Here is a 14,617-nt window from a genome sequence, read left to right on the forward strand (position 1 = left end):
CTTCGCGCCGGTGCGCGCCCTGGAGTCTGACAGCAGGTCTTCCTGCTCCTGCCAGCCCAGTGCCTCAATCTCGTTCCCTGGGTTTGTTTCTTCCCTTCTCTGGGCCTCTGTTTCCCCATCTTTAAAATGATGGAGCGATCCCACTGAAAGATCCAGCAATCCCACTTCTGGGCATATATCCAAAGAAAATGAAAACAGGATCTGGAAGAGATATCTGTAATCCCATGTTCATTGCAGCATTATTCACAGTAGCCAAGATATGGAAACAACCTAAGCGTCTGTTAAGGGGTGACTGGATAAAGAAAATTTGGAGAATATACACAGACACATACAGAGGAATCTTTCATTCAGCCTTTAAAAAGAAGGAAATCTTGTCATTTGCAACAACATGGATGAACATGGAGGTCATTATGCTAAGTGAAATAAGAGACACAGAAAGACAAATACTGCCTGATCTCACTTATGCGTGTGGAATCTAAAAAATGTGGAACTCTAACAAGCAGAGAGTAGATGGTGGTTACCAGGGGCTGGAGGGGGAGAGGGGAAATGGCAACATATTGGTCAAAGGGTATAAAGTTTTGAATACCCAAGATAAATAAGTTATGGAGATCTAATGCACAGCATGGTGACTATAGTTAACAGCACTGCATGGTATACTTGAAATTTGCGGAGTAGTTCTTAATTGTTCTCAGCAACAACAAAAAATGGTAACTTGTCTGCTGAAAGGAAGAAAAAAAACCACAACCTGAGTGTTGTGAGTGAAGTTTGATCCAGGGTCTTGCTGAAAACTACAGCACAGGAGACAGACTTTTCAAAAATCCAGTTTTTGTTTCATTGATCGTCTCTATTGTTTTTCTCTTCTCTATTTCACTTATCTCCACTGGCATCTTTATTATTTCTTTTCTTCTGCTGGTTGTGGGTTTAGTTTGCTCTTCTTTTTTCTACCTCCTTAAGGTGTAAGTTCGGTTACTGATTTGAGATCTGTATGCCTTTACAGTTACAAATTTGCTTCATAGCTCTGCTTCTGCTGCATCCCATAAGTTTGGGTGTATTGTGTTTTTGTTTTCATTTGTTCAAAGTACTTTCTAATTTCCCTTGTGATTTCTTCTTTGATCCACTGGTTGTTTAAAAATGGACTGTTTAATTTCCAGATATTTCATTTTCTAGTTTTCCTTCTGTTGATTTCTCATTTCATTCCACTGTGTTCAGAAACACACACTGTATGATTTCAATCTGTTTAAATTTCTTGGGATTTATTTTATGGCTTCACAAAGGGTCTAACCTGGAGAATACTGCCTGTGCCCTTGAGAAGAACACGTATTCTGTGTTGTGGGTGCAGTGCTATGTGTAGTTGGTAGGCCGATGGGTTTAGGGTGTTGCTCAATCATCCATTTCCTTGGGGATCTTTGGTCTCACTCTTTTATCCATTAGTGAAAGTAGAGCACGGAAGTCTCAACTCTTATTATTGACAGTTTAATCATGTTTAACCTTTAATTTTCAAATTCTTTTCGGAAGATGGGGGGACTCGTGACTGCCCCCCAGACCCACCACATCAGACGTGTGTCCCAGGCTCAGCAACCGTGGTGGTTGTTCCAGTTCTTTATTAGGCAAACAGTGATTTTCAGCATCTCCCCTAGGGTAGGAGGCGCCGGGGGCTGAGCCGGCCAGGCCCACCGGCTGGGCTGCTTCTACTTGAACTTCTGCAGCAAATCGCAGATCCTCTCCTTGACCATCAGATCCAGCGTGGAGCAGTCCCACTCCGCCAACTTCACCAGCCGGTCGTGGGCCTCCCAGAAGAGGCCGGAGCCGATGGCCAGCTCCACCCTCACGCGCCACTCGGCCAGCTTGGAGCTATTGAGGAAGATGTTATTGTTGCCCGCCATGGGCTGTGGAGAGACAGAGAGGAAGGCATGGTCAGCCTGTGGACCAGCCCCACCTGGGTCCCTCCTACAGCTGCAGGGCTCTCCCCATCTGTCCCTGTGGACAGTGAGCTGGCTAACCCCCGAGGCCTGGTCAGGGGTCGCAGGCCATGTAACATATGTGGGTGGGGATGTTAGATCCCTGTGGGCTCTCAGTCGCTGGTCTTGCTCCAAGGCTCCTGAATCCCTCTCTAAGGGACCCCTGGCCCAGGGGTTCCCACTTCTCCAGCGTGAAACCTCCCAGGGGTCCTGCCCTCTTCCAGGGAAACCCCTTGTCCCCAGATGAGGGTGGGAGGAATTCAGTTATTTTTCGCCCGTGTTGAATCTCCCTCTGTGATCAAGCACAGGGGCGGGGACGAGAAAGCCATCAGGCAGCCTAAGAAACACGCACACAAGATGTTTGGGGGGTTGTAGATGAAATTTAAGGGGTGGGGGGTGAAACTGAGGGGACTACACCACCTGGGACAGAAAGATTGGAATATTTTTTACCCAGTGCTGGTCCACACTGTACACTGACGAGGGCCACTTTGCATACTGGCCAGGGTCTCAACAGCGTCCTTCACACCAGCTAGGTCAGAACTGGCCACCCTCCCCTCCCACATAGAAACCACATAAATGCCGCCCCACACCCAGGTGTGTCCCCCCATGCACAGCAGATGCCCCTCAGACCCAGAGCCAGGGAGCTGCTCTGTACAACCATCTGTCTGGAGCTCTGGAAAAGAGGCGCTTTGGCTGAAGGACACTTTGGAAGCCTCTGGACTATTCCCGGAGAGTCCAGCGGGAGGAGGAGGCATCCAGGATCCTGGCAGACTGACCAAGAAACACTGTGTTCTTCTCCTTGTCCCATGCTGGCCCTCCAGCTCCTGCCCCCACAGAGGACTCTTGGTGAAGCATGAATGACCACGATCCTCCCCGGTTCAAAACCTGTGTTTCCTGTGGCCCCTGGGTCAAGGCCAGAAACCCAGGCGTGGCTCCCACAGTCCCCATATCTCCCCCTTCACCAGCCTTTCTGAAAGTTATGGTCACAGAGGAGTCCCTCCTCTGCCCAGGCTCCATCCCCCCATCACCCCACCGCTACCTGCATCATCTCCACCAGGGCTACCAAGTCGGCCAGGGAGATGTTGTCCCCGGTGATGAACATCTTCTCCTGCAGAAACTTTTCCTCGAAGAGCTTCAAGTTGTTCTTCACCTCTGCCAGCATCTGCTCTGTCTTCTCAGCTGGAACTTCCTCACCCGTGATCATCGGGATCAGCAGCTGGCCAGGGTGGGGGAGGGGAGGGAGGGGAGGCCATATCTGACCCTCCAGGTCTCAGCACCCTTTTCTGCTAGAGAGGTGGTGGACAGTACCAAGGATGTAAAGTGGTGTCACCTCTTTTAGCAGTTCTGGTTGGTAGAAGTTGCCTGGGACCCTTGTTCAGAAGGATTTGAGGTCCCAGCAGGAAAGAATCCCATGACTGATTACTGATATCTGTCACAGGCATAGGATAAGAAGTAGGGACACATGTACTGGTTATTTGTCATCTTCAAATTTGGTAGTCTTTATGGGCCCTTCGACTCTGGGGGGTGGGTTTGGGGGGGGTGGCTGCATGGCTTGCCGGATCTTAATTCCCTGACCAGGGATTTAACCTGGGCCACAGCAGTGACAGTTCCAAGTCCTAACCTCTGGACCACCAGGGAATTCCCAACTGTGATATTTTCTAGTTTGGAATGAAATGTCTTGAATCCTTCAGTGATACCAGCCCCTCCTGGGCACCCCTCACCTTGTCTTTATAAGGGTCCTTCCTACTCAGTGGTTCACACTCCCCACAGCTCTGTAAGGCAGGCAGGAAAGGGAGCTGTGGAAATGAGGCTCGGGGAGGGAGGGACACTTGCTTGAGCCCCCGCTTTGGCCCTGCTCACCTTGATCCAGAGTATCTTGTTCATGGGCAGCTGAATGGCTGTGTGTTGCCAGGCCATGAACTTGTCCACACAGGCGCGCGTGTGCAGGTCTGGCGGGTACCAGTGCAAGGGCGCACTGTACTTGCGGCACAGGTAGAAAAGGATGGCCACACTGCAGAGAGGACAGTCAGGGCGCTCCTCTGGCCTCCCCAACCCTCTACACGAACCATCCAGCGGGGCTGGGCCCAATGTGGGCCCTCCAGCCACAGGTGGGCTCTAGGCACTGACATCCCACCTGGAGGAGGATGAGCCCCGAGGGCCCCGGGAAAGGCAGTCAGTCCGCCCCCATCAGCGAGGGCAGGGAGGGGCCCTGCAGGGCAGGTGGGAGTTGGTGGATGGCGTCAGGAAGGGCAGTCCAGACAGGGCACAACACGTAGGGAAACACGGGGTAAGAGGGAGCGCGGGAAATCTGGAGAAAGCAGAACCCATGAGTGACGGGGAGAGGGTGCGGGGTGGGTGGGGAGAGGTCAGGGACAGCCGGAGACAGCCTGCACCTCTCTGTCCACGCCCACCGCCCACCGCCCCCACCGCCACACCTCCCGTGTCTCCTGATCCTGCACCTGGAAGTTACGGTCCTCAACGCTTATTCCCTGCCTTCAGCCCTCCCGGCTCCCACACTGGGAGCTCGGATACCAAGTGGGGCCCACACACACCAGCACCTTCTCTGACAGCCCCTGCCCCCAGGGTGAACCAGAGCTTACTGTGACCGGAGGAGCCCCACCTCCTGGGGGACAGGCGCCCAGCCCACATCACAGTCCCTGGGATGACCCTGGAATGGGCATCTGGCCTTTTGTCTGGCCAGCACCCTTTCCCCCACTTTTCCCGCAGGGACCCGCTCCACCAACAGTGATTCTGGCCTGGGTGACTGGCAGTCATGGGCCCCAGTGACCTGGCCAGTGAGAGGCCCACAAGTAAACAGGTGACTCGACTGGGCCCATCCCTGTCCTTCCTGAGAACTTCAGATCACCTACGAAGGAGGGGTTGCTCGTTTTGCGAGGACCAGGTGCTTCAAAGATGAGGCTACAGAGCTGTTGCTGGTGGTGGGAATAGGAGAAAATGCTGAGAGAAGCTGGCAGGTGGGCTGGTGGGGGAAAGCATCAGAACCACCATAGCTAGGCCCAGATTCCCCTGGCTTGTCACATCCCCCAATAAACTCAAACTAGTTGAGCTGAGTTTCTGCCTTGCGTGGCTGGTGTCCTTAGCCCCTCACTCAGTGCCCTAATAGACACCTGTGGGCAGAGGGGCCAGGAGGCTGGAGGGATGGGGGAAGGGTGGATCTTTGGAGAAGGTCTAAGGGGGATGGTAGTGGATTCACAGCCGTTCTAAGGCCCAGGACTGGGAGGTGGGAGGGAAGGACCAGCAGGGTGAGAAGGTGGCATAATAAGAAGGCCAAGGGCAGAGGTGGGGGCCCTGCTCTGGAGAGAAAACCAAGGGTGTGGCTGGACAATCACTTGGTAAAGATATTAGGCAGGTGACTTGTGAATCTAAGGGACCATTTCAGCAGAAACACTGACAGCTTGTACTGAAGGAGACAGATGGGATGAAATGAACAAAGGCTGTCAGACACCTCTGTGAAATGCGCTGATGGGACTATTCAACCTTCAAGAAAAGGAAAGAATAACCCAGAGGGAGGCTCAGGGGCCAGTAGGGCTGTCCTGCCACCACAGGCCTGGGGTACTGGTTCTAAAAGGTGGGGCCAACACCCTGATAGGCCCAGAGGACAGAGTATGGAGCTAAAGAGGATGATTTTGTTAAGAGAGAAACGAAAGGCCCAAAATGGAGTCACTTGTGCTAAGCCCCACATCAGCAAACCGAGACTCAGTACCTTAATCTAATTGCAGTTTCAGCCTCTCCCAGGAATGTGATCTTTAACCAGTTAATCTGGAATTACCTGGTCAGCACTAGTGAGGTCATCTGCCTGATAGACCCCTGGCTTCCCCCAAAGAAAGGTGATCTTGACTAAAACAATCCAGTCTTTGCTAGAAACTTCCTTTTCCTGCCTCCTTCTGCCTATAAAAAGCCTTTCATTTTGTACAGCTCATCAGAGCTCCTTTCTAGGTGGGATGCTGCTCTGTTCATGAATTGTTGAATCTTTAATTTTACTCAGTTGAATTTTGATTTTTAACAACGCTCAAGCCTTAAAATCGAATGCAATTTGTGCTGCCAGGTTTCAGACTTGCTGGAGATGCAGGAGCCTTTTTTTCCTTCCTATCCTCTGTTTTGGAATGGTAATGTCTAGCCTATGCCTGTCCCCCCACTGCATTTTGGAAACAGGATAACTTGTCGTCTGGTTTCACAGGTTCATAGATGGAAGGGAATTTTGCCCCAGGATGAATCAAACCCTGAATCGCACCCATACCTGATTTGGATGATTTAGAGGATGGCCTTTTGGACTTAAAGGTGATGCTGGGATGAGGTGAACGTATGAGCAGGACATGAATTTGGGGGGGCCAGGGAGCAGACGGTTATGAGTTGAATTGTGTCTCCCAAAAAAGACATGTTGAAGTCTTAATACCCAGTACCTTAAAATGTGACCTTATTTGGAAAGAAGGTCTTTACAGAGGTCATCAAGTTAAAATGAAGTCATTGGAGTAGATGCTAATCCAAAATGACTGGTGTCGGGACTCCCCTGGTGGCGCAGTGGTTAAGAATCCGCCTGCCAATGCCGGGGACATGGGTTCGATCCCTGGTGCGGGAAGATCCCACATGCCTCGGAGCAACTGAACCCGTGCGCTACAACTACTGAGTCTGTGCTCTAGAGCCTGCGAGCCACAACTACTGAGCCCACGTGCTGCAACTACTGAAGCCTGTGCACCTAGAGCCCGTGCTCTGCAATAAGAGAAGCCACTGCAATGAGAAGCCCGTGCACCTCAACAAAGAGTAGCCCCCACTCACCACAACTAGAGAAAGCCTGCGCGCAGCAACGAAGATCCAATGCAGCTAAAAAAAAAAAAAGACTGGTGTCCTTATAAAAAGGGGAAATTTGGACACAGAGACATGCACAGAGGGAAAGCGATGTGAATAGACACAGGGAGAAGATGGCCACCTTCCAGACAAGGAACACCCTAGGCTACCAGAACCTAGGAGGGACCTGGAACAAATCCTTCCTGGCCCCTTCATGGCGAGCATGGCCCTACCAACACCTTGATTTCAGACTTCTACCCCAGAGCCATGAGACGATACATTTCTGTTGTTCTAAGCCAGCCAGTCGGTGGTACCCTCTTACAGCAGTCCTAGAAATGTACCTAGCCCTGGGCCATCCAGACTTCCATGGTCCACTTGGGAGATATACTTTAAGTTATGAGACCACCTGTGAAGCAGGCTGAGAAACAATGAACTCTGAATCTTACCAAACCTTGAGATCCAACTACCAGTTTACAGGAAATGAAGGGACAGAAAGCCATGTTACACGGCACCATGAGGATGCAGTCAGCAAAATTTAGACCATTGGAAATTCCACAGGACAAAGGAGCTGGTTTCTTCAACCACAGCAAAAATGCAAAGGTCCAAGGTGGGGCGTGGAGGGGGATGGAGATGAAAAGAGACTGAAGAGGTGGATCAATCAGTTGCACTCTTTGCAGCTTATTTGGACCCTGATTCCAAGGCACAAACTGCAAAGAAAATATGTCTGAGATATTCAGAGACTGTCAAATATGAACAGGATATGTGATGAAATACAGGAATTATTGTTAATTTTATTAGGTGTCATCATGGTATTGTGGTGATGTTTTTTTTTGTTTTTTTTTAAAGAGACTTTATCTCTTAAATGGTCATTCCTAAACATTTACAGGTGAAGGAATGGAGTGGCCAGGAGGCAGGGGAACAGAGTGGAGTATAGATGATGCAAAATGGGCCCCTGGGTGGACCACTGTTGGAACTACGGGGTGGGTATGTGGGTCCGTTATACTCCTCCTTATTTACTATTTACTCTACTTTAGTGTATGTGTGAACTTTTCCAGAGTAAAAAAAAAAAAAATCAATAGGTACCAGCAGGAGGGCTGCCACTGAATCTCCCAGGAAGAGCAGACACGTGGTGGGAGAGCCAGGGAAGACCGTTACCTTTCGGATAAGACAAATTTTCCATCTTTGAGACTGGGCAGCTTCCTTGGGGGGTTGATCTCAATGTACTCCTTGCTGTGGTGGTGACCTGAGAGGTGCAGGAAGGTCTGAGGCTGCTGGGACCCCAGCGAAGAGAGACCCAGGCCTCCCAGAGGCAGAAATGCCTTTCTCTCCATTTTCTCAAGAAGGGAAAACTGAGTCCCAGAGGAAAACCATGGCTCACCCCAGGTAAGGGGGCAAATCAGCGGCCCAACAGGGACCAGGTCAGGACGCCTGCCCCCATCCCAGGCTCTGTGACCAGGACAACCTTTTGGCTCACAGAAGCTGGAGGCCTCCAGCCCTCACCCCCAACTCTGGGCCTAAAGCCACAGCCTGTGAATCAACAGAAGCCCTAGGGGTCTGGATCCCACCCCTAGACCCCCTGCCCCTCTAAGGGGAGCAGGGCAGGTGCCAGCACAGGAGCCCCAGCCCCAGCACACAGATGGAATCCAAAAGGGAGCCTCCCATATGCACTCAATCCAGGTGATCCGAACAGAGAACCCTATGTGTGGGGGTGGGGTGGGGGGGGAGTTTTAACTCTTCCTTGGCCAGCTGCCTCCACTGAAAACACTTCCGGGGGCTCTACTGCCACCCCGATAATGTCCAGGGCTCCCGGGTCTCCTCATCTGTGCTCTGGAGGCTCCAGCCTCTGCAAGCTGAGGTTTTAGAGCTGCTTGGAGTGGTGATGGAGAGTGCAGCCACGGACCTCACCCAGGCTTGGGGGTCACCCTGAGCAGGTCTGAACACTTGGAGCGGGGGAACGGGTGTGGATGGAAGTAAATAAGGAATAACCGTGTGCCTCTGCGACCTCTGCCAACCTAATTGGCAGGTGCTGCAGCTGACGAGGTGCTGGGCACCCTCGAGGAGAAGGTGGGGTGCTAGGTGGGGGGTCCCTCCACCCCTCTTCCTCCCACTCTCCCCCGGAAGAGCCTGTTCATCACAGTGGGGCAGAGTCCGTGGGGACCGGCAAAGGCAGGCGGGGCAGGAGCACCACCAACAATTCCCTTGGGAAGCTTTTCTTCCCCTGTGGACTTTGTGGGGGTCTCCTCTGTCTCTGTCTCCACTTCTCAGAAATACCCCAACCTTGTGTCCTGCCTTCCCACCCAGGCAGCTGCGGGTGCCGACCTTTCAGCAGATCCACAAACTGGAAGGCGAAAGGGATGCCGTTCTTCCTGGCGAAGATGTAGACAGCGCGGCACGACGCAGACAGCAGGTCTAGGTAGAGCTCCAGGCCCATGCTGGGCCCCCGCTGCGGCCGGCAGACACCCAACCTCAGCCAAAATGCAGCCTGTGCCCTGGCCCTGTGCCCACCAGCTCAGGCCCAGACCCCCGCGTTCTGGAACCTCTTGTTCACTTGGTGTTGTCATGAGGCTGAGAAGCCTGGAATTCTCACAGCAGCAAAGATTCTGAGGAAACCCAGGAACAGGCTGGGGAGAGGCCTGTGGCTTGGGTCCAAGGGGTCAGGGGTGGCTGTGACCTTGCCCTTCCCCTCCCTGGGGGTGCCCGTTTGTACTCCTGGCCCGGGTCTGAGAAGGGCTTCCACACGGGAACTCCCGGGGCCAGACCTTCATGGCAGAATGTAATCGAAGGGGCGTTGCAGGGTCCAGAGTGAGGATGGGATGAGAACTAACCCAGGAGGGTTCCAGAAGCTGGGAGCGGGGGTATCCACAGGTCAATCTAGCCTGAACTGTGGCTAGAAATGGGTGGGGAGAAAGAAACAGGAGCCCAGGGGGCTGTCAGGGCATTGGGGTGATGCCACAGGGGACTCAAGGGGCCACGCAGAGGAGCCCAGAAACCTCCAACCTGGGTTGGGACTGGCTGTGGCCAGGCCAAGCACCTGGACTAGGCACCTGGTGGCAGAGGAAGGTCACTGTGGGGGCCTGAGTGCTGCTCACTCTGAGCTGCGTGACTTCAGGAGATCCCCTGACCATTTGGAAATGGGGAGAGCCCACTTCCCGGGACAGAGAGAGGCTGGACACAGAGTGTTTACTATAGATGGCAGAGTGCAGGGGCATGGCAGACCCTCAGCGGAGCCGCTCTTTCACCCTCTGCACAAGCTTCTGGGCCAGCTGGGGATCCCACTGGGCCTCTTGGGGGTCCCGAGGCTGAAGCATTCACCTGTGGGCCTCCTGGAAGAGCTCAGGGCCCAGGGTGGCCTCCACACAGGCTTGCCACACAGCAAGCCAGGGCCAGTCTTGGAAGAGGTTGCAGCCGACGGCAGTGGGCTGGGGAGACAGGGCAGCTGGAGCCTGGGCTCAGCCTGCGCCCAGAACAGCCCCAGAGGGCAAGTGGGCAGGAGAACCTCACCTGCATCAGCTCTGTGAATGCCATCAGATCCGCCAGGGAGACCTACTCAGTGGCCAGGAAGGGCCTGGCCGCCAGGACCTCCTGATCCAGGTGCTGCAGAGCGGGCGTCAGCTTCCCCAACAGCTGCTCCAGCTGCACAGCATCCACAGGCTGCCCGGAGAAGTGGGGCAGGAGAGACTGGGCTGGGAAGAAAGGTGACAGCTTATCTTGGGGACCTCCAAGCCTCCTCAACCTCCTCTTCACCCCTCCCCCAGCAGCCATTTATCAGCAATGCCCTCTGGGGCTCTGCATTCAGAAGGATTCTGAGGTTTCATTCAGGCTCAGGGGAAAGACAGCTGTGATAGATTAGTGATGTCTGCCCAGGGCAGTGGATGGGAGTTGATATAAGGGCCAACAGGTCCCTTCCAGCTCTGGGGGTCCTGGCTCCTGCCCAGGCAGGATAGGGCAGGGAGGCTCACCTTACATAGGTAGACGTTGGTGGCAGGCAGCTGGATGGCCGTGTGCTGCCTCGCCAGGTACTCATCCACACGGATGTGGGCCTGCAGTTCAGGTGGGTACCAGTGTGCCTCTGTCTGGCACTTGTGGCTCAGGTATAAAAGGATGGCCACGCTGTGGGCAGGAGGTGTCAGAGATCTGCCCACCCCGCCTGGGCAGTTCCATCTCTCACTAGCAGGGAGATAGGACTGTGCCAGCGCTCCAACTCCACCTCCTGGGGAGGAGCTCCCCACAGCCATGTCCCCTCCAGGTGGCATCTTCCCCCACCAAACGGCTCCATTCCTCCCTTCCAAGCTCTGCTCCTCCCTGGGTTTCAAGCCCCCTCCCCGCTACTACTCCAGCCTGCCCTCTGCCTGGGGACCCAGCTCTCTGGTATCAGGGTCCCTACTCAGAGGGAGGGAGGCAGACCTGCCACAGACACCCCGTCCTAAGGGGTCTCCAAGTTCCCTTCTGGGCCAGTTCTACTTGGTGCTCAGAGTCTGGGGGAGGGGCTCAGAGGGTCCCCCACTCTATTTTTTTGGGCCGCACCTCACGGCCTGTGGGATCTCAGTTCCCCAACCAGGGATCGAACCCGAGCCCCTGCAGTGGAAGTGTGGATTCTTTTTTTTTTTTTAAATAAATTTATTTATTTATTTTTATTAGCGGCCCAGAAACACTGGAAACTTCCTAAGCTCTGGGATTGGCTGACCTCCCCAGATATACCAAGACCTGTGTGCAGGCGCGGGCCCGCTGCTCCCTGCTTCAGCTCCCCTGGTGACCTACATTACTCGTATCCCTGAGGCTGAGCTGTCCTGTCAGCTCCGTGATTTAGGGAATATGTAGGAAAGACATGTGGTGAATCTCTTCATTTCACAGATGGGGAAAACTGATGCCCAGAGGGGAGCCAAGCAGGCTCTTGACCCCAGGGTCCCTCGGATCAGGCTCCCAGGGGAAGCAGGCCCTGAGGCAGGCATCTCAGACCAGGGGACAGGGCAGTAGGGCAAGCCTGCAGAGGACAAGGTGGGAGGCCTGAGGGGGAGCCTACACTGCCCAGCTCTCCAGAATGGACAAGCCCCGAGTGGTCTCCGGGCCACCGGCGCAAAGATCACAGAGCCGGGTGCAGCCACCCAGAGGGTGCTGGGGGACACAGGACCCAGGAGCAGCACACAGGGCCTGGGCCAAAGCAGAGGGTACTTGGCATCGTGTAGCACTGGGTGGCCTCAGGGAAGGCATCCTAGAAGGGTGCAGTGTGGGGCTCCCAGTGAGCAGGTGGCGGAAAGGCATTCGATGCAGAAGGAACAGCACCGGCAAGGGAGGTGCCAGGCTGCAAACCAGGGCTGAAGGCGCCGGTTGCCCCTGAGGCCAGGGGTCTTTGCTGGCAGGTGACGCGGTACCACTGGGGCAATGGTGGAGAGCGGGTAGCAGTCTGTGCCTCCACCCCCATCTGTCCCACATCTCAGTTCGAGCTGTTATTTGGAAATGAGTTTTTGCTGCTGTTTTGAAGGCTGACAACACCCCTGTGGGCCTTGGGGCAGCTGTGGCATCAGGGGAAGGGACGGCTGCTTGGTGGGCAGCGGAGCCCATGCTTCGGAGGAAATGGAGCTGGCCGGGTGCGGGGCGGGGGGTGGGGGAGGACTGGGGTTGGGGACAGATGTCTTGAGAGGGAGAGCAGCTGCTCTCCTCGGCATGCAGGGACGGTTATTAGCTCCAGGGGGCTTGGGAGCATGGCGGGCTCCCCGCCATGTGGAACCCTGATCCACAGTTGCCCCCTTTCTCCTGTCCAAGGAGCCCAGCTGACCAGAGCCTCTGGCGCTCCCTGATTCATGGGGGCAGTGTGCCGTGCTCTGCCCTCCGGAACCCCTCCATCCTCCCCAACACAGCAGGTGCCCAGCCTCCTTGGCCCTCAGAGACCCCTGCAGCTGAGGAGACCCCTGTGGCTCATGTGAGGCCACAAGGTGAAAGTCCAAGCTGGGGGCACTGGGAGGGAATGTGAGGTCTGACGCTGGGAGGTGGTGGCCTGGTGTCGACACACCCCGGGAACCGGGATGGTGTCCTCACCTGTGAAATGAAGGAGTCGGATGAGATGCTCACAGACACCTAGGCCCCTGCTCTCACGACCTCGTGTGGTGCATCAAGGTGAAGGCCAAGAGCAGGGGGAAGAGGCCGTGTGCTGGGAACTTGGGCGTTGGGGGGCACACAGCTGGGGAGCTCAGGGGATGTGACAAAGGCCAGGCCGAGGCAGGAGCCTGTTACAGGGCAGGTGCTCATACCCAAGAGGGAGGCCCCAGGCCGCAAGCCAGGCTGAGGGATGTTTGGCTGCAGCTGGAGCCATGCCACACCCCACCCTCCCCTGGCACGGAGACCAACTCCAGTCCCCTCACTGAGGACAGAATGAGACTTAGGTGAACTGGAAGACCTCTGTGGAAGAGGAGCGTCCCCTCCGAAAGATGGGCCACACCCTCCAGACTCCCTTGAACCAATTCTCCTCCTTTCAAAGGTCACAACTGTCCCCACTGTCCTGGAAGTAAATCCTCAATATCCAGGGAGCTCACTGGGGGCTGAGGGTGGAGAGTGCCCCCTGGACCTGGACTGAAGGAGAGCAGCCCTCAGGCATCTGAATGAGCAAGCTGGCACTGGCAGGCTGCCCCAGAGGTGTGGGGTAGGAGGTGGATCCAAGTGGAAAGTGCCAAGGGACTGGGCTAGGTAGCCCCGGGGCCTGGGCTGTTCTGAAGTTGCCATAATCAGAGGGCAAGTGTGACCTGCTACAAGCCTGGGATGGGCACCCGAAGCTTCCTGCCCCTGCCTGCTGGGAGTTCACACTGAAGCCACAGTGGGTGCCACATGGGCTGGGCCACTGGCAGCCACCCCAAGGAAGGAGCCCGTGGCCACCCCAGGCCCCAGCACACATACAAGGTGGCCCTTGTCACTGTGTATCACTCAGAGGTGGGCCTGCTCCTCACTCCCAGCATCAGAAGGGAAGAGCTCCAGAGGCTTGGTCCAGATAGTAATAACCCTTTTCCCCAGAGCCCCTCAGCTTCCAAAAACAAATTCACTTAAATTCTGTGGAATTTAAAAAAATCGCCTCCATGTAGGATGTTCTTGTCTATCTTAGGGGCTGAGGAAGAACAAAGGGTTTCAATGGCTCGGGGCCAGCAGGAATCCAGAGGTGAGGCCCCCAGGAATGGGGTTCATGTGGCCAGAGTCCCTTCTCTGTGCCAGCAGCTGCAATGAACTGGACTTCTCCCCCAGGGCAGGCAGTGCAGGAAGCGTGGAGCTGGCCCTTCACACAAATTCCCAGTGCTCATGGCTGGGCCTCACTTGGAAGGAGTCGCTGCCAGGGCCCATGGAGGCGCTCACGCTGCAGGGTAGTAAAGTGTTCAGCCCAAAGGCGACTGGACCTGAGCAAGCAGCACCTCGTGGCTGGAGGACTGCCTGCTGCCCTATCGCTGTCCCCACGAGGGAGCGAGCCCCTGCACTTGGAGAAGGGATCCTAGGCCAGGAGACCCCAGCTACACTGGACCTTGACACTGACTTTGTTTTCACAGGGTACCTTCAGCGCCAGGACCTCCAGAGTCCTAGTGGGGTTAACTAGCCACCTGGAGGGTTTCAGAGCTGCTGCGCCATAAGACCTGAATAGTACCCAAATTACAGGGGATGTTCTCTCAGGGAACTGCTGTGCCTGAGGGGAGCAGAGACCAGGCCCAGAACTGGGGTGAACAGGGCAACATAACCAGGAACTCCACCTCCTGGGCACCTTCCCTCCTACCAGACCCAAAAGCTGTTGCAAAGTTCCAGAACAACGGGATTTCCCAAGTCAAGACACTGAGGCAGCAGCCTATCGAAAAGTGACCCTGGATGGAGTGGGGAAGACCTTCTCTACC

General features: G+C 55.0%; 1 protein-coding gene and 1 pseudogene across 2 annotated transcripts; both read right to left on the minus strand.

Annotated features, from left to right (window-relative positions):
* Window positions 1–1,688: 1,688 nt before the first annotated feature.
* Window positions 1,689–9,192, minus strand: LOC308627366 (glutathione S-transferase theta-4-like; the record flags this gene model as incomplete). The annotated part of the gene is made up of 5 exons (XM_081253427.1): window positions 1,689–1,886; window positions 2,998–3,174; window positions 3,819–3,969; window positions 7,917–8,004; window positions 9,081–9,192. The coding sequence occupies 5 exons, from the start codon at window positions 9,190–9,192 to the stop codon at window positions 1,689–1,691; spliced, it is 726 nt and encodes a 241-aa protein (XP_081109553.1).
* A 787-nt stretch (window positions 9,193–9,979) lies between these two features.
* On the minus strand, window positions 9,980–14,081 carry LOC308626713 (glutathione S-transferase theta-1-like; annotated as a pseudogene). Its single transcript has 5 exons — window positions 14,055–14,081; window positions 12,852–12,982; window positions 10,721–10,871; window positions 10,263–10,439; window positions 9,980–10,180 (listed from the first exon to the last, which is right to left on the minus strand). The product of its transcript is annotated as a glutathione S-transferase theta-1-like (transcript).
* Between the last annotated feature and the right edge of the window lie 536 nt (window positions 14,082–14,617).

The sequence above is a fragment of the Mesoplodon bidens genome (genome assembly GCF_964165515.1).
Source record: "Mesoplodon bidens genome assembly, chromosome: 13".
Taxonomy (NCBI): Eukaryota; Metazoa; Chordata; class Mammalia; order Artiodactyla; family Ziphiidae; genus Mesoplodon; species Mesoplodon bidens.